This window comes from Gavia stellata, chromosome 27 (assembly GCF_030936135.1).
Source record: "Gavia stellata isolate bGavSte3 chromosome 27, bGavSte3.hap2, whole genome shotgun sequence".
NCBI classification, from domain to species: Eukaryota; Metazoa; Chordata; class Aves; order Gaviiformes; family Gaviidae; genus Gavia; species Gavia stellata.
Genome location: NC_082620.1, coordinates 1761903 through 1788901, shown reverse-complemented (window position 1 = coordinate 1788901; position 26999 = coordinate 1761903). Strand labels below are relative to the sequence as shown.

At 59.0% G+C, this 26999-nt stretch overlaps 2 protein-coding genes across 2 annotated transcripts; both read left to right on the top strand.

Annotated features, from left to right (window-relative positions):
- Positions 1-3434: 3434 nt before the first annotated feature.
- ATP13A2 (ATPase cation transporting 13A2) lies at positions 3435-14982 on the top strand. Its single transcript, XM_059829838.1, has 30 exons — positions 3435-3528; positions 3702-3782; positions 4959-5032; positions 5289-5456; positions 5831-5889; positions 6020-6131; positions 6242-6318; positions 6827-6904; positions 7174-7243; positions 7682-7816; positions 8077-8143; positions 8242-8373; positions 8555-8722; positions 8811-8921; positions 9034-9080; positions 9196-9384; positions 9465-9671; positions 9833-9946; positions 10092-10248; positions 10592-10712; positions 10936-11060; positions 11651-11811; positions 12255-12365; positions 12599-12678; positions 12898-13050; positions 13186-13282; positions 13417-13640; positions 13875-14026; positions 14110-14282; positions 14471-14982. Exons 1-30 carry the CDS (start codon positions 3435-3437, stop codon positions 14639-14641), a joined length of 3708 nt encoding a protein of 1235 aa, XP_059685821.1. The 3' UTR covers positions 14642-14982.
- A 2512-nt stretch (positions 14983-17494) lies between these two features.
- On the top strand, positions 17495-24661 carry MFAP2 (microfibril associated protein 2). The gene is made up of 9 exons (XM_059830058.1): positions 17495-17509; positions 21577-21665; positions 22784-22870; positions 23312-23338; positions 23424-23510; positions 23710-23751; positions 23979-24066; positions 24168-24241; positions 24518-24661. Exons 2-9 carry the CDS (start codon positions 21629-21631, stop codon positions 24619-24621), a joined length of 546 nt encoding a protein of 181 aa, XP_059686041.1. The 5' UTR covers positions 17495-17509; positions 21577-21628; the 3' UTR covers positions 24622-24661.
- Positions 24662-26999: the final 2338 nt, after the last annotated feature.

Here is a 26999-nt window from a genome sequence, read left to right as displayed (position 1 = left end):
GTCCCGCAGCACCCCTGCCCACCCTGGGGTGCTGCGGGTCTGGAAAAGGCGCTGCGAGGCTGCGGCTGAGCGGGTCTCTGCTTTTGCTGTCACGGGACGTTGCAGCCTTTACTCGGTGCTTCGTTACTGCAGAACTGTTCTGCTTTGCGTCCCCGTCGGGACGTGAGCTCTCGGCCCCGCTCCTGCCGACATCGGCGCACGGGACTCTGCGCTAAGGCGTGCCACGGATTAATCCATGCAAGATGTGGGGAAACGAAACCCAGGCGTCGCTTTGGGATGCTCCGAGACCACCGAACCCCACGGCTGAATCCCTGCAGCCCGCCGGGGGCCGCTTCCCCGCAAGCGGGTTGCTCCCACTCAGCATTCAGGGAGGCTCCGAGCTCGTCGGGGTCCGCAGCTGGAGCGAAGCATCCCTTTGCAGCGTCTTTAATCGGCATCGTGGAGATGGGGGTGGATTTTAAGGTTGCGAAGGACCACGTTGCCTTCCTGACCCCATAAGCGGAGCAATCCCGGAGTTTTCTTGCGCCGGGAAAGGATGTAACGCGACGTCGGGTAAGCGAGCCTTGAGTTGGCATCGCTGCCGACCGCAGCGTGGCCTTAAAGCCGGAAGATCCTTCGCAGGGTTGAGGCTGGCAGGGGGAAAAAGGCATCCCAGGCGTTCAGAGGAGGCTGAGAAATGCGACATCGTGCTGGAGAAAGCATCTGAGGTGCCCTGCATCCCTCGCGTCGGCAGCGTTTTTTCATTCCGTGGCATACGGAAGCGGCGCAGCCCGTGCAACCTTTGCCCGTTTCCTTTCGAATTTGCCCCAGGCGGTGCGGAGGAGTTGCTTGAAGGCGACACGGGGGCGAGAGAGGAAGAGCTTTGTGGCAGGAAAGGGAGGAGTGTGACGGCACCGTGGCCAGCCACCCGTTCGTTGGAGGGCTCTTTGGGTGCCCGGGCTCAGCGCCACGGGACTTGCCCGGCTCTGCTGCTGCCACCGTGGCCGCTGCCGCCGTGCTGACCCCTCTCACAGCCCCTCAGATCCCCTTCGCCCGTCTTTTGCTCTGGATTAGCAGCGTAGCAGCACTCGGGGGTTAAACCTCACCCCTTTTTTCCCCTGCGCTTCTTAATTTAAGGGTACCTAGGTTTAATGCTGCGGGCCTGGGAGGCTGATTTGAGAGGCAGGAGATGCTCTAATCCTGACTTAACACACCAAAACGGGGATGATGGGCTGGGAGGAGCATGGCCCCTCTCTCCCTAAGGGAGGTAGGAGCCCTTCATTTAACCAGAATTTGGGGAAAATACAGGGTTTGGATATAAAGAACCCTTTTTTCCCCCCCTCGCCGGTGGTTGCCCAAGCGAGGATGCTCCCTGAAGCCACCGGGCGCTTTCTCCAGCTTGGCAGGTGGTTTTGGCGTACGGCGAGGTCTTGCAAAATCGGGTGCGGGAGAGGTCAGAGCGATGCCTGCCCGGGGTGGGGGAGAGACCTGTCTTGCCGGAAGGGTTTGACCGCCGTTGCCTCAGCCGCTGTCGTCAGCACGTGGCGAAGCAAACGCTGGCCGTGCTGCCGGCTTCCTCCCCGCCGCCAACCCTTCCCTATAAATCCAAATGGAAACCAGTTTGAGGTGGACAGGGCTACTGGGAGGGCGCCTCACCTACTGGGACTTTATTTTCTCGCCCATCTCAAGGGTTTGATGCATGAGAGCGATTCCCCCGGGGTTACCAGCAACAACAGAGCCTGAATCCCCATCTTCCACGTCCCCACCTTGTATCGAGCCGGTCTTGTCCTTTTGTTTCTTCCAGCCTTGGGGCGTTTTTCCGGCTGCGCTCTCCCGGCGGATGCTGCCAGGGCTGGGTAGGACCAGACCGCCTGGTAAAACACGTTTGCTCCGGCTGCGTGGCGGGCAGGGCGGCGTGTTTCCCTCCGGCTGGCTCACGCAGACGAGTTTATATTGGCTCGGTGGAAAGGGCAGGAGAATCGACGCCATCTCATCTCGATCCCGCGCTGGGTCTGGGCTTGCAGCCGGCCGGGACATCTCCCATCCCAAACTAGAGCCTGAAGGTTGTTCTGAAAGATCCTCATGACTTAAATCTTGTCCTGTGTGACCCAGGCGCCATTTTCCTTTCTTTATCCCTCCTTCCTTCCTTTTGCCTCGTCCTGATTTTCCATTTCCCCATCTCCAAGGGCTGGGATTGACCTTCCCAGCCCCATCATCGACCAAACAGCCCGAGACCTCGCTGGCTGGAGCAGTAACCTCCCTGGGTGGACCTTCCTCTTCTTGCGTGCAACCTCTAGCCTGCACGGATGGATGCATGGATGGATGCATGGATGGATGCATGGATGGATGCATGGATGGAGAACACTGCTCGGGAAGCCTTGAGCATCCAGTGGGGACCATGAGAGTGGAGAGAGATCTAAAAGTCCCTTTGGGGTTTGTTTGCTTCGAGAAAGGTGCTTGTAAAAGGGCTGTGGCTGCAAAGGGAGCTGGTGGAGAAGGTCTCTGGGACCAGGACGCGTCCGCTGTCGGGGTGTGCGTGCTGCTGGGGAGAAGGGCTGCGTCTCGGGACAAAATCTCGGGGCACGGGCTGGTGCTGGCGTTCGCAAACGGTCCCCAGCCGGGGCTGGGGCTGCTCTGCGGAGGGGTGTTCGGTGCCACGAGACACATGGGCTCGAGGTTTCCAGCTCCGCTTTCCGATGTCGGGGGGTACGTCCTCTCCTGCTAGGACACGCGCTCGATGCCAGGGTGTCCCGAGAACCTTTCTCCCCAGTTTTCCCCCAAACCTCAGCAGCAGGGGCACGTGGTGGTTCTCTGAAAGGTGCAAGACAGGGCACGAGCTCCTCTCGGAGCCAGGCAGCTGCGAGGACTTCAAGCAGTGTTTTGGCCGTGCAAACCCGCCGTCAGCGGGGAATTGTGGCTCCCCTCTTCCCTTTACAAGCCGGGCTGGTGCTTCGCTGACCCGTCCCCGAGTTTGCAGCCGCTCCTGGCTGTGATCCCCCCTATAATCACCCTTTAGCAGCAGAGAGAGAAGCAAATCTCTTCCCAGGGCTCTCTGGATGAGCTCGGGGGTAAAACCCCGCTACGTCGGGAGCCGGAGGGATGGCCGGGTGCCCCTGCGCCGTGTTTGCCGATGAGGTGTGGCCGCTGCGCCTGCTATTCAAACTGGTAGCGCAGCTTCGCGGCACTCTGCCCTCCCCTCCGTCGGCGCCGGATGCTTCCCGGACGCGTCCGCTGTCGGACAGGTGATGACGGCTGTACCGATCCCATCCCAACCGGCGACGGCTCCGCTTGCGCAACCGGCGGGGTAAGGCGCGGTGAGTCAAGGCGAGAGCTCGTTCTCGCTCGCCGTGTTTTGGGGAGCAGCCGGAATGGGAGCGGGAGGTGAGAAAACCCACGGGGACGGGGCTGGGGTTGCGCAAGAGCCGTAGCTCCACGAGACGGAGCCGGTTGCGGCCATGCTCGTGCGCTCCTCCGAAAGATTCGCTGTTTATAGGATCGAGAAAGTCGTCATAATTTTGTCGTTGCTAACAGCGGAGCGCAGGCGGAGGGGTGGGCTGTGCTTCTGGCTACCCAGCCTGGTTCGGGGAGGCGCAGAAGGCGAATTGGGTTGTTTTCAGGTCGTTTCGATACTTCCCCCTCCTGCAAACCCTGCGGACAGCGCTGGGGAAAAGCCTTTGTGCCAGGCACCCCTTTGCCCTCTCCTTTGTTCCGCTCCTTTGAAGGGCTGCACGCGCTCCTCCTCGCCCTCCCGCTCCCGGCCGCGTTTAAGCTGGAATCGAGGCTTTTTGCGGAGTTTGACGCCGGTAGCGGGGAGATCCGACGTCTCCCCTCCTTGCGAGCCCTTGGCAAGCTTTGCAGCCATTCGTTTTGGCTCCTGGGAATGCTTTTATTTTAGTAAACCATCCCCTGGGCTCGTCCCCCCCCTTCTTCAACCCAAAACTTACCCGTTGGAGCAGCACCGGCTGCATTTTGGGAGCTGGGTACCCACTGGGTCACTTGGCGAGACGGAGACCCCGACCCTGGTGATCATCAAAACCAGGGGATGGTTTTAATTAATTGCTTTTGTCACCTGCAGATGGGCTTTGGGGTCGGACTGGGGAGCGGCAGGAATCTGGTCAGGGTGGCTTTTCCGGCGGAGGACGGGCGCACGGGCTCCCGCCCGGCGTCTAAATCGTTAAGCCGGTCTGAGTGCCCTGGAAACCTGAACCCGACCCAGCCAGGAAATTATTTGCCGGTTCCAAGGGTGGGAACTAGCTCCTGGGTTTGTGTTTGCGCCACGTGTTATGTCCCCGCCGCTGCTTTAAGATCCTGGCGTTGGGACGCCGCGACTTGTAATCCGGAGTGGATTTAGGGGATAAGTGGGTTCAACTTCACGGGACGGAGGGCAACGATTAAAATCCCACCTGGGATGATTACGGTGATGCCTCCGGCGATCCCCATCTTCCAGGTTGGGCATCGGGGTGCAGCGGAGACCAGTGGGAATCGGAGGCGCTGAGCCTCTCCGGGCACCGTTAAAACTGGAAAAAGCAAATTTTGTGGCCGCGTCCTCCGTGCAGGGGGAAACGCAAGGAGCGAACACGAATGAGAAGTGGCTGGGAGAGCTCTCCTTGCGCTTGACCTGGCTCTGCACCAGCCCTGCTCCCTTCCCCCGGCCGCTAAGCCGCTGGTTTTGTGCCAGCTTTTCTCCCCGGGCTCCTTTGGCATCGGTCGCCTGACCGTCACGTGCCGCGGGAGGGTGACCGGCCAGCGCTGGGGTGCCCCGTGCCCGCGGCGTCCCCCTGCGCGGTGGAGGTGGCCCTGAGCAGCTCTGCCAGGAGCCGAGGCGGATGGCAGAGGCAACACCGAGTCCAGCCACCTTCTGGGACTGATCCGGGGATGCCATCGCTGCAGCCGGGAGCCCATCACCGTGGCATCTCCTAAGTAACCCCTCGGATCAGCTCCCCCTTATTTTTTTTCCCCCCTGTTCTTCGGCTTTGCAGACAGCAGCAGGCTGCTGGGGAACCAGCGGCCGGGCTACGGGACGCTGCAGCGAGACGCCGATAAATCCCGCATGGTAGGTCCGAGGGTTTCGCTGCGGGGAGGGAGGCACGCCGGGGCCGTGCTGGCACAAAAACCATGTGCTGTCCGCAACACCGGCACGAGACGGTGGTTTTCCAGCCCCAAAGCTACTTGGTTGTCACCTGCCTGGTGTTAAATCACGGCAGGAGGCCGAGGGCTTTTATCGATTTAGGATTTAGATGCTGGATAATTATAATTTCAGTTTATTTTATGAATAAGCATCACCGTAAAGGCAACCTCCTTTCTTCCAGGAGGTCACGGGCTACCAGACCAAGACGTGGCGGGTGGCCCTGTGCCACGCGTGCTCCGTGCTGACGGCAGGGCTGCTCCTCGTCCTCTTCCACTGGAAGCCGAGCCTGGAGGTGCAGGCGAAGTGCAAGCCCTGCGCCCTCGGCCAGGCCGACTGGGTCATCATCAGGGTAAGTCCCCGGGGGTCTGGGGTTGGGCTCTGCCACCGCCTTCCCAGGAGGGCCCTGGGCATGTTCCTTGCTGCTTGTCACCCTCCCCTACCTAACTGTGTTTGACATCTCCTTTCATCAAGCAGCGCGCTACCCCGGAGCTAAATTATTCCAGGAATAATTATTATTCCTGAAATACTTCTGCGCTTTCCCCTTCCGTAGCAGCCAGCCTGGCTTTGCATTTCTCTTTATTCTCCCTGGAACCCAGCCGTCATCTGGGAGGGGTGGCCCGGGACTCCCTGCCTGCCTGCAGCACTGTCCCCGTTTGAAGGAGCGGGGGGCACACGCGGGGAGCTCCCCACTTCCCTCTGCTCAGACCCGTGCTTGTGTTGCAGGACCGATTCGGACAGTGCTTCACCACCCGCGTGCGCACGGAGGCGCTGGGCGAGGGCAGGTGAGCCGGGCTCGTATCCCCGCGGCCGTGCCGGCGCGCAGGGGCTCGCCTGTGCTTTTGGCTTCGAGGGAGGGGGGGACATTTGCAGCGATGCTGGCGGGCGAGGAGGGTCTGACGCTTGGTTTTGCAGCCTGGAGCATCACCCCGGGGCCAGGCTGGAGGACCGGAGAACCAGCATCGCCATCGGCGTGTCGGATGAGGAGGAGAGCCGGGACACCATCCGGCTCCATGAGAAGGAAGAGGTAACGCCAGCGACCCTTCCCACCTCCGCCCCGTAAATCCTCTCCCTTGGCGTGGGCTGCCCTCGTGCACCGCTAACACCTTCTTTTTTCCCTCCTGCTCCGCTCAGAAGAACGTCTTGCGGTACTATCTCTTCGAGGGCATGCGCTACATCTGGATCGAACGGCGGCAGGCGTACTGCAAAGTCAGGTATTTCTCAGTCCCCTCTGCCACAGCAATCCCCTCTGCATCTCTCTGCTGCTCTCCTCAGCCCCCCCCAAAAACGGTCCTGACCCTCTGGAAGTCACATAACCGCGCTGGAGCTTTTCTCCGCACTGCAAAGCCTTCGAAGACCGTCCCCGGGGGCGCTGGGTGGGGAAAAGCCGCGCTGCCTCTTCCTCCCAAGTTGTTGATGTTGCCCGTCTTTGCGGGCAGAGGAAACCCGGCGATGTAGTTTGGCAGCTGCCTCGTGCTGGATGGTCCCCACCGCCCTGTGCCGCTCGCGGCTCTCCGAACTGTGCCCCTTTTGTTCCCGCTCCTTGGCTCCCGCGAGCTGCGGCGGATGCCGAGGAACAAGATGCTCTCCCTTTCCCAAAGGGGTGGGGTGGGGGGTTTTTTTGTCACCAAGGACTTGGACGTGGTGTTTGTTCTGCCGGGCCAGGCTCCTGCTGATTTTTGACTCCGTTTCTCCGTTCTTCTTTCCCCTCGGGCTTGCCAGCATCTTGGATGAAGGCTGGACCTGCGCAGATCTCCACCTCTCCCAGGCTGGGCTCCACCAGCAAGACCACAACACCAGGTAGGGATCTTGCAGCTTTCCCAGGACGCCCAGGGAGCGCGGATGAGGCTTTTTCCAGGGGCCAGCAAATTCTGGAGCATGGGGTTTTTCTGGCACCCAGACCTCAAAGCGGAGAATCGCCGGGTGCGCTGGATTGCCCTGGCTTGGCTTCTCCACCTAACCGTTGTCCCGTGGAGGTCTGGGCCAGCGTGAGGGTCCCTCGAGTTGGAAATACAGCTTTTCCCTAGCGTGTATTTGCTTCCCCCTTGCTTTTTCCCTCCGCTTTGCAGAAGGAAGATCTACGGACCGAACCTCATCGAGGTGCCAGTCAAGTCCTACGCCAGGCTGTTGGTGGAGGAGGTGTGCATCTACAGGCCGCGCTTCGAAAAGACCAAGTTGTCCCAGGGCAGATCCTTCCCCTGCTCCGTGTCCCTTGCCGCAAGCGCTTTGCGGGCCCTTCCTCGCTGGTGGGGAGGAGAGGACCTCGGGAGAAGCAGCTTGGGCAGAGATCAGAGAAGGCAGAGCTGTGGCGGGGACCCGTCCTTGCCTCTTAGCTCAGACAGGAGCATCCCCAGAGAGTTGCAGAGGTGGCTGAGCATCCTCAGGAGTACCGACCGTAAGCAAAGCCGGGGAGGACGGAGGGTTTGTGAGAAGTCAGCTAGTCCAGCGCCAGCCCCAGGGAAGGGCCAGCTCCTCCTCTGCACAAGCGGTTGTTCCTCAGGGAGCCCGGAGGTCTCATTATGGGCTGGAGGATGCTCTCCCCCTCAAAACCTGCTCTCTCTCCTCGTTCCCTTCCAGGTGCTCAATCCCTTCTACATCTTCCAAGTGTTCAGCATCGTGCTGTGGGTCTGCGACGCCTATTACTACTACGCTGCCTGCATCTTCCTCATCTCCACCATCTCCTTAGGGCTGTCCCTCTACGAGACAAGGAAGGTTGGTGGTGGGCTTATTTGGGACAAGCAGCTCTAGTGGAGTAGCCCGTTTTCTGATGCTGTTTTGACCTCTGTGCTGATGTTGAACGCCCTCTGAGCCCAGCTGGGTGAGCACAACCCATGCTCCAACGGTGGGGCTGGTTTCCTTGTCCTTCGTCCGTGGTCCTGAGCCTTTGAGACCTGTTTTACGGGCACTTTGCTGTGCTTTTTGAGCCGCTTCTCCTTCCCTCGGGTGGCTGCTGACTGCTCCCTCCCTTGCAGCAAAGCGCCACGCTGCAAAACATGGCCAAGATGTCAGTCGGCGTCCGAGTCCGTCGCCCCGGCGGAGGTGAGCGCGATGCCCGCCACGAGCGAGGTCTCCAGGCAGGAAGCCATTCGGGACGGTGCCGGGATGACATGTCTGAGCGTGGCCGCGCTTTTTTCCAGAGGAGACGGTGGTGAGCTCCGCAGACCTGGTGCCGGGCGATTGCATCAGCCTCCCCGCGGACGGGATGCTGGTCCCCTGCGACGCCGTGCTGCTGACGGGCGAGTGCATGGTCAACGAGAGCATGCTGACGGGTGAGAGCCCCGGCACCCGGTGGGCTGCACGCCTCCGCCGCCCCGGCTTTCGCTGGGGATTTTGCAGGAGAGGACGAGCCTCGTATCTCGGTGGCCCTACGGCAACCCCTTCCCATCCAGGCTGATTGGATCCTGACCCCTCGGGGTGATAAACCTCCCTCCGTGATGTTCCTCACCGCAGGGGAGAGCGTGCCGGTGATGAAAACCCCTCTCCCGGCCGGCAGCCAAGCAGCCGGCACCGTCTATTCCCCCGAGGAGCACAGGCGGCACACCTTGTTCTGCGGGACGCACGTCATCCAAGCCAAGTCCTACGTGGGCAGAGAAGTGCTGGCTGTGGTGACCCGCACAGGTGATGGATTGAGGGGAAAACCAGGATTAAGCCGCGTCCTTCGGAGCGGTGTCTTTGCATGCGCTTACCTTCTGTCCCTCTCCCGCAGGGTTTTGCACGGCCAAAGGGGATCTCATCAGCTCCATCCTCTACCCCAAACCCGTGTGCTTCAAGTTCTACGAGGATGCTGTGAAGTTCGTCCTGTTTCTTGCCGTCCTGGGTACGTCTGAGCGTGGAGGCACAGCCAGGAGCAGCCAAACTCCTCTTAAATGATTGAACCCACCCTTCATCCGCTTTGCTTTTTAACCGAGCCCGTTCTCCCTCCCGCACAGCTTTTATCGGCACGCTGTACAGCATCCTCATCTTGGTTAAAAACCAGGTAGGGTTCCCGGAGCTGGTGAATCCAGGATGGCGCTGGGACCGTCAGCCGATGCGGGTGGAGCTGGGTGAGGGCCATCAGGATGCCCACCCCTCTCCCTCCTCTTGCCTGCCAGGTCCCCGTGGGGCAAATCATCATCCGTGCCCTCGACCTCGTCACCGTCATCGTGCCCCCGGCTCTCCCGGCGGCGATGACGGTGGGCACCATCTACGCCCAGAACAGGCTGAAGAAACAGGGCATCTTCTGCATCAGCCCTCCCCGCATCAACCTCTGCGGGAAGATCCGCCTGGTTTGCTTCGACAAGGTGAGTCTCGGGCAGCGCCGTGGGACCGCGGTTTCCAGCTCGGCGGGGGCTTGCCTGGACCCACCACGCTCTCCCCGCAGACGGGAACCCTGACGGAGGAAGGTCTGGATGTCTGGGGGGTGGTCCCGCTGGAGAACAACCACTTCATGCCCATCGTCCACGAGCCCCGCCGCCTGCCCGCCGGTCCCTTGCTCTACTCCCTGGCCGCCTGCCACACTGTCTCGCTGCTGCGGGCGCAGCCCATCGGGGACCCCGTGGACCTCAAGATGATGGAGTCCACCGGTTGGGTAAGAGGAGCAGTGGGGGAAATTGCGTATCTATAAAGAGGGAGGCGGTGCGCATCTCGCTCTGCCAGGGGAGGGGGGGATTTAAAACCATCCGTGGGGTGGATGGGGCTTGGGGCTTGCAAGGCAGGGCTTTGCCATCTCGGCATCTGCCTCGGTTTCAGCGCCTGGAGATGATGGAGGAGGAGGAAGGTGAGCTGCCCGCCTGCCAGCAGTTTGGGACGAAGGTCTTGGCTGTGATGAAACCGCCCCCCGAGGAAGAACAGCCGCGAGACAGGGTAGGTCCTGGGGACCGGAGTGGCTCGTGTTCCCCAAGTCACTGGGTCTGTACCCCCGAAGGGTGGTTGTGCTTCACACAGGAGAGGCTGTACCTCCCGGAGAAGTTCCTGCCTGGCCCTGACACCCGCTCCCTCTCCTCCGCAGAAGCACCAGTCGCCCGTGGGGATCCTCCGCCGTTTCCCCTTCTCCTCCTCCTTGCAGAGGATGAGCGTCCTGGTGAAGTTGCCCGGCGAAGTCTCAGCCCACGTCTACAGCAAAGGCGCGCCGGAGACGGTCGCCAGCCTTTGCAGGAAAGAAACCGGTACGTGCCGGGGGACGGTGCTTTGCTGTCACTCCCCAGCTGGGAAGCGGCCGGTCCTGCTGCTCTGTCATCCGACTGCATCCCTGCAGCTCATCCCCACGGGAGGTTATCCTCGGTGATGCTGTGGGGCAGTTCCTAAGGCACAGGGCTTCGGAATAGCTCCAGTTACGTGGGGAGAAGAAAATAGGAGCTGGAAGACAGGGAAGGGGGTGGGAGTCTGGATGAGCATCCAAAGCCCTTCAGTCCTTTGGGAGCTCCAGCCCCGGCTCCCCTCGCGGGCTCTGCACAGCCTGGGTGCATTCAGGAACTATTTTGACCTTGCTTTTCTCCTCGCGGCTGGCAGTGCCCGTGGATTTCTCCCAGATGCTGCGATACTACACCACGGATGGTTTCCGAGTCTTGGGTCTGGCTTGCAAACCCCTGAGCACGGTGACGACCTTCGAGGAGGCCCTGCAGCTCCCGAGGTTGGTCCCAACAACTTTTTTTTTCCCCTCCGTTTAGATCTTTGTTCGCTCCAACCGTGGCGTGGGATGCTTTGCTGCCCTGCAGCCTGCAAGGAATTAAACCCTAACCCACACTAAAGCAATTGCTGGCTGCCCCCCTGATGGATTTTTAGCCGTTTATACCAATTCACCCTCTCTGCCTCCTGTTGAAGACGGTGTTGACCGGCTCGTTGTATCCCACCAGGGACTCCGCCGAGAGCAGCCTGACCTTCCTGGGGTTCCTCGTCATGAAAAACGTCCTCAAGCCAGAGTCTGCGCCCGTCATTCACCTCCTGAGGAACGCCAACATCCGCCCCGTCATGGTGACAGGTGACCCCGCGGAGGGGAACAGGGACGCCGGGCTCGGGGGAGAGATGGGACGCGGCCAACGCTTGACGTTGTGCAAGGCGTGAAGGGTTTCTCCACCAGAATCCGGTGGCCTGAAGCACGGCGAGGACTCCCGGACCCTGGTTTTGTGCATCCCTGCTCCTTGCTTGCATTGCCTTGCCGGTGGGCTCGCGGCAGGCTGAGTGTGGAAGGGTGCCGGCTGCTTTTTCATGGATGCAGAGCAAAACCGCTCACGGTTTCACCGCCGATCACATAAACGTCGATATCTCACGAGCCCCCCAAATTGCACAGCTAACGGGAGGGGACGCAGGAGTCGCCTTCGGGTGTTTTGCAGCAAGGCAAGCAGCGCTGCCGGCGTTTGAAGCTGCTTGCCTTTCTTTGGGGTAGGGCAGAAAGGAGGTTTTTGGAGCTCTCCCCCAAAACACAGCAAAGCAAAGGGACCCCCGACGTGGTTGCGGTGGCTGGGAGAGGGGACGCGGCAGGTTTGAGCCGCTCTTGGCTTGCAGCCCTGCGAGACCCAGCCGGCAAACGCCGCTTCGCAGTTACTCAGCCCCGCCACCCCTTTCTGCTAGGAGACAACATGCTGACGGCCGTGAACGTGGCCAAGAGCTGCCGTATGGTGGAGCCGAAAGAGCGGGTGATCTTCGTCAACGCCTCCCCGCCCAGCCACGACAAACCCGCCGCTCTGAAATTCATCCTCTCCGAGCACTCCCAGGGCGAAGAGCAGCCAGAGGTGAGTCCTGAGGCAACGTGTCGGGGGATTTGTAAAGACCAGTCACCTCGCAGGACTCTCTTTTCCCAGCACCGTTACCCTTAGAGGCAATTACGGGTGCGATTCTGCCCCTTATTAAATGCCTCCTTTAGGAGACGATAACCGTTTCTCCCTGGGAGCACGTCACGCTGGAGCCGATGCTCCAAACACCCTCCTCGGATGCAGCCGGCACCGTGCTGCTCAGGTCCTGCGCCAGGCTTGGCATGAAGGGCTCGGTCACGGAAGCTTTTTATCCAAAATACCATCATTTACGTGCCTGAAATTGGGGATTCAGGGAAGCTGCTTTACCTCCGGCTCCGTGTGGGTCGAGGATGCCAATTCAGACCGTTGCCCGGGGGCTCTGCGGGGATTTGAGCGCGAGTTGAAGCCCCGCTGCAGAAAAAGTTGTTGGTTTTCCTTGGCAGGGTCTGCTCCAGCACGACGGCTGCTTCCTCCAGCCGCAGCCCTGCCACTTCGCGCTGAACGGCAAATCCTTCGCCGTGGTTTGCGAGCACTTCGCCGACCTGCTGCCGAAGGTGAGTCTGACGGCTGGGAATCCTCCGGCAAGGCTGACCTCGCCGGGCTTTCGTGCTGCAGCCTCGCAGCTCCAAAACAGAATGCCCTCAGCGTTTGGGGTTTTTTTTTCTTGCCGGTGCAAGATGCCCCCTGCACTGCTGAGCTGGCGAAGCTCGAAATAACCGGGCTCCTCCTGGGTGCGCAGGGATGCGGGGTGCTGCGATACGAACACGAAGCCTTCCCTCCTTTGCAGATCCTCATCCGAGCCACCGTGTTCGCCCGCATGTCGCCTGACCAGAAGACTCAGCTGGTGTGCAGCCTGCAAGAGCTCAAGTAAGCCCCTCCATCCCCACGGGACAGAGGACGGAGGAGGGCAAGGGGGTTAGTCCTCTGTCCACAGACACCTCTTGTGTGCCGGAGCAGTTGCCAGCTACGAAATCTCATCCTGCCCTCTCCCAGATGTGGGGTTATCCTAAATACGGGGTTGCAACATTGAAGACCCAGTTTTTTCCCCCATCCTGTCGTGAAATATCGGATCCCTTCTCGCCGCAGCTATTGCGTGGGGATGTGCGGGGACGGCGCCAACGACTGCGGGGCTCTGAAAGCGGCCGACGTTGGCATCTCGCTGTCGGAGGCGGAGGCGTCGGTGGCCTCGCCGTTCACCTCCCGCGTGGCCAACATCGAGTGCGTGCCCACCGTCATCCGGTGAGCTGCCGGGAGCCTCATGGTGGAGGATAAAAACCAAGGGGGGGGGTCTCATCAGTGCCTCTGTCCCCGTTTTGGGACAACTCATGGGAAGGGTGTTGTGGCTGGTGGGTGAATCTCTCTTTCTCTCTGCAGGGAGGGCAGGTGCTCGCTCGTCACCTCCTTCGGCGTCTTTAAGTACATGGCCCTGTACAGCCTGGTGCAGTTCGTGTCTGTCCTGCTGCTCTACACGGTGAGTCCCGCGGTTGCCCAAACGCCCGCGATGCTCAGGGATACCCTTGGGTCACCACCGGGTTTTAACCCGTGACCTTTCCTTGCCCCTCCACGGGTCCGCGCGGCTGAGAGCGGGTGGTTTCTCCTTCCCAGATCAACACCAACCTGAGCGACTTCCAGTTCCTCTTCTTTGACCTGATCATCACCACCACCGTGGCGGTGCTGATGGGTCGGACGGGTCCTGCCCAGGAGCTGGGAGTGGAGCGTCCCCAAGGGGCATTGATCAGCGTCCTGGTGCTGGGCAGCCTGCTCCTCCAGACGGCTTTGCTCATCACCGTGCAAGTCCTCAGCTACTTCGTCACCGTCTCGCAGAGCTGGTAAGAGACCCGGCTTCATGTGGGTTTAGCGATGGGAACGGCGCAGAGGATTGCCGTGAAGCCCGGATGCTTGTCCTTGGTTTTGGCCAACGCCGGCTGGTGTCAAGGATGCGTCCAGCCACCTTGCAGCGAACGGCTCCCGCGTGCTCATGGAGAGCCAAGGGGTCAGCATTTAGACCCTCTCCTTGCCTCTCGCTTCATCTGACCCCCTGCCTCCCCCCCTGCCTGGCTCAGGTACGTGCCGCTCAACAGCACGGTGACGGCTCCCCAAAACCTGCCCAACTACGAGAACACGGTCCTCTTCTGCGTCACGGGCTTCCAGTACCTCATCTTGGCCGTCGCCATGTCCAAGGGGTACCCATTTCGGGAGCCGCTCTACACCAACGGTGAGGATGATGCCGGCCACGTGGATGAAGAGGGACATCAAACCTTCATCCTCCTCCTCAACCCTCTTCTTTCTCACCCTCAGTGCTCTTCTTGGTAGTCCTCATCCTCCTTTTTGGCCTCATGACGTGGTTGACCCTCTACCCGCTGGGCTTCCCCAAAACCCTGCTGAAGCTGCAGGGCATCGATGACTTGAATTTCAAGCTGCTGCTGCTGGGGATCGCCACCCTCAACTTCTTCGCCGCCTTCGTGCTGGAGGTAGGTCAGCCCAGGGTGGGCGCTGGGCATGTGAGTGACGCATGTCATCCTTTTGGGTCTGTCCGAACAACCCCTTTTCAAGGAGTTGTGGGCGCAGAGGGAGCAGCGCTCACCGTGGCATCGGCTCTGCCCTCTCCTCGGGGTCCACAGCCTCCCCGAAACCTGTTCTCCCCCCATCTTTGCCGCAGACCGCCCTGGACCACGGCTTGCTCAGCTGCCTCCGCAAGCTGCGCCGAAAGAAAGCCTCCAAGAAGCTTTTCAAGAGGCTGGAGAAGGAGTTGAGCCAGCAGCAGCCGTCCTGGCCGCCTCTTAACGAACCGCTCTTCGCTACGCCCAAGATGTCCATCGCCGTGAGATAGCACGCGTCGGGCTTCCCTCCCGCCTGCTCTGCAGGCTGTGCCGGCCCTTGGATGCTGTTGTTTATTTATTTATCCTGGTGAACGGAGAGATGCGGCGGGCAGGCTCCCGCAGGGAGACCCTCAGCATCGCAGCTGTGAATCCGCGTGCGCCGGGCTGGCCGTGGCCGAGAGGAGGAGATGCTGGAGAAACAAACTGTGGGAGAAAGTCCGGAAGAAGAAGAGAAACGATCCAGCTCAGCACTTTTTCCAGGACCTGGGCACCGGTAGCGTTTCGCAGGGGAACGCCGCCTCCCTTTTCCTCTCTTGGCTGCTCAAAACCCCCAAGAAAAGAGAGTCGCGGATCTTCTCGGGATCCCAGCCCCGCACCTCTGCTCACTGTGAAGAAACCCCCTCCGCCTCCCCCCCGCGACCGCCCTAGACGTGTAGGAACTGTTTACAAGCCGCCCCATCCCCGGCTTGCCAAGGATGCTGCTCAATCCCCAGCGCCCGGGGACCAGCCACGGGCACCCTCTCTGCTTGCGTTTCTCCTGCAGAGCACTTCTGCTTTCGGGCAGGACCTTTATAGCATTAAAAAAACCCCCCGAATCTCTTTATTTTTTAACTCTATTGCAGTTGCATCGAGATGTAAGCCCGGTTGGGAGAAATGACGTACCGCTTTCGGTTTCCGTATGGTGCTGTCGTGAGCGTTGTCTAATAAATTAACACTATTTTCTTGACCGCTTGCTTGTGCTGCCTGGTGTGGATGGACTGCTTGGGGCAGGACGGCATCGGCACGGGTGAGCGTCGGATGGAGCAGGGGAGCAGGTGAAAGAGGTTTTAGGGTCACCTCATTCTCCATCCAGGCTGGAAAATGCTGTCCGCGATACCCGAAAGCAGAGAGTGAACCCAGGGATGGCACCGCTGGCGTTTCAGCAGCCCAAACCGAGCATCAGCCTGTTTCCAGCTGGAATTTCCTAGAAAATCGTCGTAATTGCTGGAAAAACCCAGCTGTCCTCGCCAAAACTGCAAAAACTCGCTCCTTCCTTGGAGGAAAAGCCGGTAGATGGAGATGCCGCATCCCGAAAGGGGAAGAGCCGATCCCCGGGGAGGGGGATGCGCTCTCTGCATTGCCCTGCGAGGGTTTTTCGGCCGCCCCTGAGCCCGGCTCTTGGATCAAAGGCTGGTTCTTGCGGGGACTTGCCTGCATGGAAAGTCTAAACCCCTCCGAGCGCCAGCGGCGCCTCTCTGCCCTCCGGGAGCTGGGGATTAGATCAGGAAATGAGGCACAAGCAGAGGTAAGAGGTTTCCTGAAATCCTAGCCAAGGCTTGAGTTATTAAACCAGGCTTCCTGAGCTTAAAAAAAAATAAAGCAACCCAAAAAAATCCCAAAAAACCCAAAAAACACACACAACCCTCGGAGATTTTTGCCTCCGCTTGGCAATTTTCAAAGCACCCAGGTGCGAGGGATCCGACTGCGCCTCCGTTTTCCCCCCCGCACCGGCGTGTTTTGCTTGGCCGGTGTTTGCAGGGTGTTCCTGGCTTCGGGGAGGGGGGTTTGCAAAGTCCGTTTAATTATTAACAGGCAGCTCCTGCCCTTAGCTGGGGGTTAACAGGGCTGGGGACAAGGACGATGCTGGATGGCGGGGCAGGCAGAAGCTTTATGGGAGCAGCTATTAGATGTGTTTGGAGTCGTTTGAATGGTTTTATCCACCCTCCAGGCTAGAAAACCGAGCTTGATAGGAGATGGGAGCACCTTAAAAACCCCTCTGCATCTCCTCCTGCTCTGAAACTTGTTTTCTCCTCGTTTTTTAGAGCGGTCAGACCTGACCGCAGAAACGCTCGTACCTCGGCACAACTGGTCGTGGGCTTGGAGCAACGGGTGCAATCCTGCCCCATGGGTGAAAAATCGCCGTCTCCTCCCCATCGCTCATCCCCGTGCACGCCGCTGGCCGTCTCCGGAGAGCTTCTCCCTCCGTCCCAGCCCTTGAGCACCCTCTTTGCTCCGTTGCTGGTTTTGAACGTGCCTAAAATTGGCAGGTTTTTAGCCCCCGGTGCCAGGCTCGGTGTCGACACCGGACTGGGGGATTTAGGGGAGCATCCCCAGCCTCGCCGGGATGCAGCCGGCATCCCGCGTCCTCCGGAAAGCCGCCAGCGAGCCGGGGGAAAAAGGGCCCCACGGTCAGCAACGCTGGCTCCGCCGCCACGCAGGGGCTGCAGATCTGCTCCGGTATCCTCAGCCTGGGTGGGAAAAAAGGGGATTTTTGGTTTGTTTGTTTTTTTTTTTCCCTCCATCCTGGGATAAAGCTTTAAATCTGCTGTGGGGTCGCAGCATCCTCGTCGCTCGGGCTGCGGACCGAGCGCTGATGCCAAGCTTAGAGTCAGGAAGGGCTGATTGGGATGCCAGGATCCCAAATTTGTGGGGTTTATCCGAGCTCACAGAGCAATGCCCTGACACGATCCTTTCATCTCCCCCTCCAGCAACACAACACCCAGCCTAAACCGCTCCGGCGTGCTCAGCGCTGCCTAAAATCCTCCTCCTTCCTCGCTTTTACGATCGATTTAAAATTCATCCGGTTGGAAGGAAAAAAGAGAAAAAGAAAAAAAAAATACAAACCCCAACCCTGCCGACAGTTGCGTCCATGTGCGCTTATTGATTTCTTTCTTTTTGAATTATTATTTTTGCGTTATAATCATTTTTGCCCCCCTAGCAGGCGGCCAGTTGGGAGGAGGAAGGGGCCGGCTCAGGTGTGGCATTAGGACCCAGCGGAGCCCCCATGTTGGAGGTAGGAGTTTGGATTTTATTTTAACTCTCATTTCGGATTTTTTGGAAGCAGAGAGAAGAGACCAAGGCGGTGGGCGAGGGCAAGACCAGCACCAACACCCGGAGCGGTAAGGACCAGGGCAGAGAGACACCCCCCCCCATCCCAGACCCCCCCCAGCAGCGCATGGGGTTGAACCCCATCTTCAATTTTTTGCAAAGTTGCCTTAAACCCCCCCTGGGTTGGAGCAGGGGAGGGCTCAAAAGCTGTTTTCAACCTTTGGAGCTCATAAAAAAACCCACATCATTCTTTAGGGGGGCTGAAGAGCCAACGGCGGTGGGGGGGGACCCCATCTTTGCAGCCTGACACCTCTTGTCGGAGATTTTTAACCGCTTCAAAAAGTCTAAAAATACCCTAACGTCCGAAGGAAGCCGTGTATTTATTTTTTTCTGTCCTGGGAAGAGACCTTAGAAAAGGGATATTTTAATATTTCCATTTTTTTTCCACCCCCTGAGGGGGGGAATGGGACCCCAATGAAAAATGCGATGTGTGAAAATGGGGATGGGGGGAAAGAAGTTTGGTTTGTTTGGCTTTTTTTTTTTTTTTTTTAACCTTTGGTCGGGGGCCAAAAAAAATTTGAATCCTTTCATATTCCCTTTGTTCTCCCACTCTCTGGCAACCGGAGAGCTTAAAAAAAAAAAAGAAAAAGGAAAAAAAAAAAAGAAAAAAAAGAAAAGAAAGGAAAAAGGGAAAAAAAAAAAGCTGGGGGAGGGGGGAAAGGCTGGGGGAAGGTGGGGTTTAGCAGAATGAAAGGGAGAGACTGTGGTGTTCTTTCTTCGGGGTTGATTGTTCCCAGATGTGCAGTTGCAAAAACATCTGGCGCGGTTGGAGTGGCGGGACCCCTGCGCGGAGGGGAGAGGAGGGTGGGTTGGTGTTTTTTTTTTGGGGAGGGGGGCAGCACCTTGGGTCCCACCCGGGGCGTCTCAGCGGGTGGCTTCGGTGGTAGGGAACGCCAAGGGTGGGGAAGGAGGAGGAGGGTGGAGGTGGCCCCGTCCCCTCTTTGGAGACCCTGGGTTTAAGGAAGATGTCGGGTCACCCCTCGGCATCGCTCCCGGCTGGGTTTGGAGGTGGCGGCGGGCGCTTCCCTGTCCTCCCTGGGGAGGTGAAGACATTGGCATCGCCCTCGGGGGAAGACGTGACCCGTCTGTCCCCGTTCCCCGGCCAAACCCTGCGAGCTCCATCCAAGATCTCCGGGTTTGGGGGAAATTCAGGGGGAATTTGACCTTGAGAGAAGCCTTGGGCGCTTGCAGATTGCTTTGGGGCAAAAAAGGGGCTGGCAGGGCGGGTCAATCCCGCGCCGTGTAGCCATGTCAATCCCATGCCGTGTGGCCATGTCCTTGGGATGGCCGATGTCCTTGGGAGGACGGCACGCGATGCCTCCAGAGACGGGTGTCCCTCTGGTCCCAAGCTGTCCCGGGTGGGATGCGGGTGCCGGGTCAGGGTGATTTGGGGCCGCAGGACATTGGTGCCAGCATCCCGCGGGATCCCGGCGTCTGGGGAACTGGCAAAGATCGGGACGGGCATCTACACCCCTTTTCTGCCACCTCGAGGTAGCCCCAAACCCCCCCCATCCCCCGTAGCACCCCTGTCCTGGCCGGGACCCAGCCGCTCTCCCAAACCCATGGTCTGCCAGCAACCGCTAAGGCTCGATAAAGCCTCCCGGACCCCTGCCAAGCGCCCGCGGAGCCCAGAGCCGCATGTTGATCTCGCTCATCCCCCCGCAATCCCTTTTATCCCAGGACACGTTTAGCCTCGGTTAAACCCGGGTCCGGGGCTTCCTTTGCGGTGGGAAGCAGATGGAGCTTGCAGGGAGGTGGGTCCCACCAAGGTGCAGCTGTGGGTTGGTGATGGAGCGTTGCTGGGCGCTTCGGTGGGGACCACCAAACTCTGAGCATCAGCCGAGCTTGGTTATCTGATCCCAGCTCAGGTAGGGACCAACTTTCTGGCTTTCCCAAAACCGGGAAGGGTCTGGAAGTCAGTTGTCAACATCTCCAGTACCCGTGAGTCTGGGGATGGAGGAGGATGTGGTCCCTAGAAGAGGCAACTACGGTGGTGGTGCAAGGGCATGATTGCTAGAAGGTGCTACGCTTTGGTGATCTTGAGGACATGGTGGCTAGAAGGTGCTATGCTTTGGGGAGGGTGCAGGATGTGGTCCCTAGAAGATGCCATGCTCTGGCGATGGTGCAGGACGTGGTCCTTAGAAGATGCCATGCTCTGGTGATGGTGAGGATGTGGTCCCTAGAAGATGCCATGCTCTGGTGATGGTGAGGACATGGTCCCTAGAAGATGCCATGCTTTGGGGAGGGTGCAGGATGTGGTCCCTAGAAGACGCCATGCTCTGGCGATGGTGAGGATGTGGTCCCTAGAAGATGCCATGCTCTGGCGACGGTGCAGGACGTGGTCCCTAGAAGATGCCATGCTCTGGCGACGGTGCAGGACGTGGTCCCTAGAAGATGCCATGCTCTGGCGATGGTGCAGGACGTGGTCCCTAGAAGATGCCATGCTCTGGTGATGCTGCAGGACGTGGTCCCTAGAAGATGCCATGCTCTGGTGACGGTGGTGAGGACGTGGTCCCTAGAAGATGCCATGCTCTGGTGATGCTGCAGGATGTGGTCCCTAGAAGATGCCATGCTGTGGTGATGGTGGTGAGGACGTGGTCCCTGGAAGATGCCATGCTCTGGTGATGCTGCAGGACGTGGTCCCTAGAAGATGCCATGCTCTGGCGATGGTGAGGACGTGGTCCCTAGAAGATGCCATGCTCTGGCAATGCTGCAGGACGTGGTCCCTAGAAGATGCCATGCTGTGGTGATGGTGGTGAGGACGTGGTCCCTGGAAGATGCCATGCTCTGGTGATGCTGCAGGACGTGGTCCCTAGAAGATGCCATGCTCTGGCGATGGTGAGGACGTGGTCCCTAGAAGATGCCATGCTCTGGCGATGCTGCAGGATGTGGTCCCTAGAAGATGCCATGCTCTGGCGATGGTGGTGAGGACGTGGTCCCTGGAAGATGCCATGCTCTGGCGATGGTGCAGTTGGTCCCATCGACCCCCGCCTTCCCCAGTGTGGTCTTAAACCCAGCAGCGACCGTGCTGTGCCGGAGCTGGAGCCGCGTTCCCATCCTGGGGTGCTGCACCCGGCCGTGGCTCAGCTGGGAGCCAGGGTGGGTGCCTGGGTGCCTCCTGGCATGGGTGCCTGATGTTCCCCCTCAGCAGAGGCCTGTGCCTCAGTTTCCCCGCTCCAGCAGCAGAGCCAGGGTTGCCGGGAAGGGTTCCCCATCCCTGTGGCATCTCGGCACGCCGGGAAAGCCGACGTGCTTTATCCCCAACAGCCAAACGCATTTGGTTGAGTTTCGAAGGAGTTGTTTTGGGCACATTTCTCCTTTTTTTTTTTTCCCCCAAATTTTCCCCCTGGAGCTGGTTTGGGACGAGGGGGAAGGGCAGCCGGCATCCCTGCCAGCCCGCGCCGGGGAAGGGGGCCCGGCTCACCGGCGGCACAGCCGGCCTTGGCCCGTCTCCCCGCCGGGAAAAGCAGACTCTCGACATGCAAATCTCCGCTTGGAAAGCGCCGGAGAGCCGCGAGCGCCCAAGGCTGCCAAACCCCAGCGCCGGGCGGGATTTTTCTTGAAAGCGGTTTTTCCCACCCCAAATCTCCGCATCCCCTTGGATTTAGGGAACGCCTGAGCAAACGCAACGTCCCCCGGCGGCGGGGACCCCCACCATAAGCCCTTGGCCAAGGAGCGGGGCTGAGAACCCCAGGAACGGAGCCCCCAAACCTCCAACTCGTGGGTCTGTTATCCCTGGGGGGGTCCAGATGTCTCCCCCCATGGTGGTGATTCAGACAGCCCGGCATTTCTCATCCCCCGTCCTGCCCACGGGATATTTCAGGGCTTGTCCCTTTGCAATTCCCCGGGGAATTGCGCAGTCGGGAAGCCCAGCCTGCCTTTTTTGGGGAGGCTTCTTTATTTTTTTTTAGGGTTTCTTTTTATTTATTTTAAGCCACCTCCTGGGGGGGGGTCCTGGGCAGAGACGCGTGGGGTGTCGTGCTGGGGGGGGCGGGTAGAGAGAGAACGGAGGGGTTTTGGGGGTCCGCATTCCCCCCCTTTCCGCTAATCCCTCTGTGCTTCCCTCTGCCCCATCCAGACTCCTCCGGCTGCATCCCGGCCCGCGCTGCTCCTCCATCACTACCGTCAGGATGAGAGCAGTGGGGCTCTTCCTGCTGTGTCTGCCAGGTGAGTGTCCCCTCCCCGGGGGTCCCCAAGGTGAGGTGACACCCCATTAAACCCCAGGAGCTGGCCAACACCCCCAGTGATGCTTAGGGCAAGCATCACCTCATCCCCTGCTATATCCCAAAATTTACCCCAAAATTAACCCCAAAATTAACCCCAAACCCCGCCGTGGGCTCGTATTTAGGCTGGGGTCGGCTCTAGGTTGGGGGGCACGGAGGGTGCGAGGCGGTCTGGCACCGAGTGAGTCTCTTCTGCTTTGGGGACATCGAGGTGGCACCAAATTGGCACCTCTGGATGGGGACGACATCCAGAAAAATGACATTTGTAACCCCCCGAGGGGCTGGCAAAGGCGGGATGGAAATGAGGGAGGCGACGGACCCCGGAGCCTGGAGCCAGGAAAACTTTGGGCGAAAGCGGCTCGGCACAAAGGCTAACGAACAGATGGAAAACATTAAGCAGTCGAGGCCGAGGGAGCCCGGGGAAGAGGGGGGACAGCGCGGGGGGTAGCGGGCAGAGAAGATAAGTCCTCTCCCAGCATCATTCCCGCCGGTGCTTGGCTCATGGATGCAGCCTCTCGCGAGGATGCGGAGGGATGCGGCAGCTGGATGGACCATGGGGCGTCGTGGCATGTCCTGGGGATGGGGGGTGACCTGATTCCCCCCCGCCAAAGCATCCTGCGTGATTGCATCAGCTCATGTGGTTTGAACCCCCTTTTTCCCCCTGGATCCATGGCGGGATTAGCTCCCAGGGCGTCTGCAAGGGATGCAGGGGATGCCTGGGGTGTCAGGAGCATCTCTGGGGTCAGCTGGATGCTGGTCCCCTCTCCGGGTGGGGTCGTGGTACCCGGGTGCTACAAGACACCGGGATCATCCCCACCTGCGCCTGGATAATGTGGGAATCCCGGGTCACCCAATGCTGGTCACCCATCGGTGAGCATCCCGCTTTCCTCTCCCTCCTCTTCTCCGGGCGGCGTGCCCCTGAGGGCAACTATGGGATGACATTTTGGGGGACGATGCGAAGCCGGAGAGGCGGATGCAGAGCAGGGAACCCCAAATCCCTGGGCTGGGGGTGGCTGTGCCCCTCCCAGTGATGCTTCTCCCCCGGCTCTGTCTCCCCAGCAGCGCTCCTGGTCCAGGGACAGTACAGCAGGTTTGAAGGCATCACCTACCCCGAGCCGGTACAATATTCCCAGTACGACCAGCAATCAGGTTAGAGCAACCTGAACTGGGAGAGGCTTCACCCACCTCTCTCCCCCTTCTTTTTCTTTTCTGTTTTTGCTTTTCTGGCCAAATATTCATCGGTCTGACGCCTCTTTCTGCTTCCATACTCTTTGCTTCATCCTTTTTCTCCTGCCCCTTAAATTTCCAACCTCCTCCGAACACCTTCCCCCTTATACATGCGCCTCTCCTCCCTCCGCCAATTATTTATTAAGCCCTTATTAAGCCTTTATTAAGCTTTAAAAAAAAACACCCTGGGGGGATGTTCCCCGGGTTCATTCCTGCCATGTGTTTTCCCATCCCTCAGTCCGGCTGCAAAATTTTGGGGAGCTCATTGCCGAGTCGCGGCCCCGATGGGGTGGGTTTTCTCCCTGTACCATTAAACCCCCACCACCACCCTCAGCCTCTGCTCTTTTCTGTTTTATTCCCCAGAAATTCAGGATTACTACGACTATCATGGTAAGTGGGGTTGTTCCCCTGCGGGATGTTGGGGGGGGGGCACCCCAGGTTTTTGGGATGTGCCGCACTATCTCTCTCCCCGCAGATGTCACCCCCCGTGCCCCCGAGGAGCAGTTTCGGTACCAATCCCAGCAGCAATCCCAGCAAGAAATCGTGCCGGCCCCGACCCCAGGTGGGTGGCAGCCGCCGGCCCCCTCCCCACCCATGGCCGGCGGTCTCCATCCCTCCCCTGCACCCTTATCCGGGTGGTGCTCCCCCCCCCGCTCCGGAGCAGCTTCAGGATGCTCCAGCCCTAAAACCCAGGGATGCTTTTGCTCCAGCCCTAAATTTTTGTGCCCCCCCCATTCCATTTCACTCTCCCCCCCCCCCAGCTGCTGCCCCCGAGACCGAGCCCACGGAGCCAGGACCCCTCGGTGAGTGCTTACCCCCTCCTCAATCCCCGTTTTAGGGGGGTTCATCCTCCCTTTTAGCCCAGCTGGGGTGAGGATACGCTCCCACGCTCACACCCAGGGCGAAAATTCGGGTGTGTGTGGCGGGAAAGGCGTCGAGTGGTGCTGAGCCCATCCCCGGGGCGTCAGGCCTCCCCCCGCCATGGCTTTCCCGGACTCCCATGGGAAACCAGCCGATTTTCTCCCCGCAGACTGCCGGGAGGAGCAATACCCCTGCACCAGGCTCTACTCCGTGCACAAGCCCTGCAAGCAGTGCCTGAACGAGATCTGCTTTTACAGGCGAGCGAGGGGGGGTTTGAACCCCCCAAATATTTTGGGGAGCCCCTCTGCTTTTGCACTAACCCCAGCTCCCGTCTTTTTTGTTATTCCCCCACCGCCAGCCTCCGCCGGGTTTACGTGATCAACAAGGAGATCTGCGTCCGCACCGTGTGCGCCCACGAAGAGCTGCTGCGAGGTAAGGGGGTGGGGGGGGGACGCACCCCAAATTGGGGTTGTCCCCATCCAGGTCACCCCTTTTTCACGGGGCGGGGGGCGGACATCCCAGCAACCCAACGAAGTTACTCCGGGCATCGCTCAGCGACCAGTGGACCAAAGTGGGATCCTATTTTAGGGGGTGCTGAGGCACCCCCTTTGCAGCAGCATCATGTCCCCATAGGGTGGGGGGGTCCCCCACTGCTTCTCCCCCCCCTCCCCATTTTCCCTATATCCACGGATTCTTCCCTTCCCGCAGCCGACCTCTGCCGCGACAAGTTTTCCAAGTGCGGGGTGATGGCCACCAGCGGGCTCTGCCAAACCGTGGTCGCATCCTGCGCCCGCAGCTGCGGCGGGTGCTGAGCTCGAGGGGAACCCCCCCTTCGCCGGTCGCATCCCGGGATCCCAACCCCCTTCCCAGCCTCCTCTCCCGGGTACCCGTCCCGCTCCGGATCCTCAACCGTGGTGCTAAAGAAACTGTGCATGAAAGAGCATAAAAAAAAAAAAAGTCCATTTTTTTGTGCACATAATAATTAAAAAAAGGGGGGGGGGGTATTATTTTTATTACTTTCCTTATTATATTGTAAAGGGGGGGCGGTGCGAGCCCCCGCCGCCCCGTTTTCTACGTAGAGTATCCAAGAGATAAAGCGTATGGGTCGCTGCGGCTCCCGCCTCTGGTTTTTTTTTTGGGGGGGGGTGTCCAATATTTGGGGGGGGTCCAATTATTTGGGGGGGGGAATGATTTTTGGGGGCTTTTTCCAGTTTCTTGGGGGGAGGGGGGTGTCCAGTGATTTGAGTGATGGGCACAGGGAGAAGGGCTGTGGGCGATGATTTTGGGGTGCTTTAGGGTGTTTGGGGGGGGCAGTTGGTGGGGGGGAAATAGCGCAGCTTTGAGAGGGCTTAATTTTGGGGGGTTCTTATAGAAAAAAGTGCAGCATATGGGTGTTTTGGGCGAATTTCTGAGTCTTACAGAAAATAACGGGTGTTTTGGGGTTGGGTTGGTGGGCGATGCCTGGGTCCCCTATAGAAAAGGGCGGAGAGTGGGTCTCTGCCGGGGTCTTGCGGTGTTTAGGGCTCGGCTTCCCCTATAGAAAAGAGGGTGGATGGTGTTTGGGTCACCTATAGGACATAGTGTGGGTCTCTACCGGGGTCTTGCGGTGTTTAGGGCTCGGCTTCCCCTATAGAAAAGAGGGTGGATGGTGTTTGGGTCACCTATAGGACATAGTGTGGGTCTCTGCCGAGGTCTTGCGGTGTTTAGGGCTCGGCTTCCCCTATAGAAAGGAGGGTGGAGGGTGTTTGGGTCACCTATAGGACAGAGTGTGGGTCTCTGCCGGGGTCTTGCGGTGTTTAGGGCTCGGCTTCCCCTATAGAAAGGAGGGTGGAGGGTGTTTGGGTCACCTATAGGACAGAGTGTGGGTCTCTGCCGGGGTCTTGCGGTGTTTAGGGCTCGGCTTCCCCTATAGAAAGGAGGGTGGATGGTGTTTGGGTCACCTATAGGACAGAGTGTGGGTCTCTGCCGGGGTCTTGCGGTGTTTAGGGCTCGGCTTCCCCTATAGAAAGGAGGGTGGATGGTGTTTGGGTCACCTATAGGACAGAGTGTGGGTCTCTACCAGGGTCTTGCGGTGTTTAGGGCTCGGCTTCCCCTATAGAAAGGAGGGTGGATGGTGTTTGGGTCACCTATAGGACAGAGTGTGGGTCTCTGCCGAGGTCTTGCGGTGTTTAGGGCTCGGCTTCCCCTATAGAAAGGAGGGTGGATGGTGTTTGGGTCACCTATAGGGCAGAGTGTGGGTCTCTGCCGGGGTCTTGCGGTGTTTAGGGCTCGGCTTCTCCTATAGAAAGGAGGGTGGATGGTGTTTGGGTCACCTATAGGACAGAGTGTGGGTCTCTGACGGGGTCTTGTGGTGTTTAGGGCTCGGCTTCCCCTATAGAAAAGAGGGTGGAGGGTGTTTGGGTCACCTATAGGGCAGAGTGTGGGTCTCTGCCGGGGTCTTGCGGTGTTTAGGGCTCGGCGTCCCCTATAGAAAGGAGGGTGGATGGTGTTTGGGTCACCTATAGGACAGAGTGTGGGTCTCTACCGGGGTCTTGCGGTGTTTAGGGCTCGGCTTCCCCTATAGAAAGGAGGGTGGATGGTGTTTGGGTCACCTATAGGATATAGTGGGTGCTTTAGGGTTTGGCTTGGGAGTTTCTCCGGGTCTCTTATAGGAAATAGTGTCATGTAGCTCTTATATAGCATGTAGCTCACTTACTTATATAGCATGCAGTTCTCTTATATAGCATGTAGTTCATATAGGGTGTAGTTTCCTTATATAGTGCGCAACTCATATACTGTGCAGCTCTTATATATAGCATGTAGCTCTTCTATAGCGTGCAGCTCGCTCTTACAGAGTGCAGCTCACCTATATACTGTGCAGCTCTTATACAGCGTACAGCTCTCATATAGATCCCATAGTGTGTAGTTCTCTTCTATAGTGTGCAACCCATATAGCGTGTAGCTCGCAGTATCCAGTTCTCTTATATAGTGTACAGTTATATAGCGTGCAGCTTTCTTCTATAGCGTGTGGGTCTCCTATATAATGTGCAGGTTTCTATACTGTGCAGGTTTCTATACTGTGCATGCTCACATATAGTGTGCAGCTCTATATTGTGCATACTCTACATAGGGTACAGCTCTCTTTATAGTGTGTAGCTCTTATATAGGGTGCAATTCTCATATATCATATACAGTGATGGAGCGTTTAGCT

What these genes read in the sequence shown, in the direction of transcription:
- ATP13A2 (XM_059829838.1), top strand. Translation starts at nt 3,435, where the DNA reads ATGCTCGTGCGCTCCTCCGAAAGATTCGCTGTTTATAGGATCGAGAAA. An exon ending in ACGCCGATAAATCCCGCATG is followed by an intron (nt 5,033 to 5,288) that starts GTAGGTCCGAGG and finishes CCTTTCTTCCAG; the next exon opens with GAGGTCACGGGCTACCAGAC. An exon ending in TGCAGCCTGCAAGAGCTCAA is followed by an intron (nt 12,679 to 12,897) that starts GTAAGCCCCTCC and finishes TTCTCGCCGCAG; the next exon opens with CTATTGCGTGGGGATGTGCG.
- MFAP2 (XM_059830058.1), top strand. Translation starts at nt 21,629, where the DNA reads ATGAGAGCAGTGGGGCTCTTCCTGCTGTGTCTGCCAG. An exon ending in CTTCCTGCTGTGTCTGCCAG is followed by an intron (nt 21,666 to 22,783) that starts GTGAGTGTCCCC and finishes TCTCCCCAGCAG; the next exon opens with CGCTCCTGGTCCAGGGACAG. An exon ending in CGTGCCGGCCCCGACCCCAG is followed by an intron (nt 23,511 to 23,709) that starts GTGGGTGGCAGC and finishes CCCCCCCCCCAG; the next exon opens with CTGCTGCCCCCGAGACCGAG.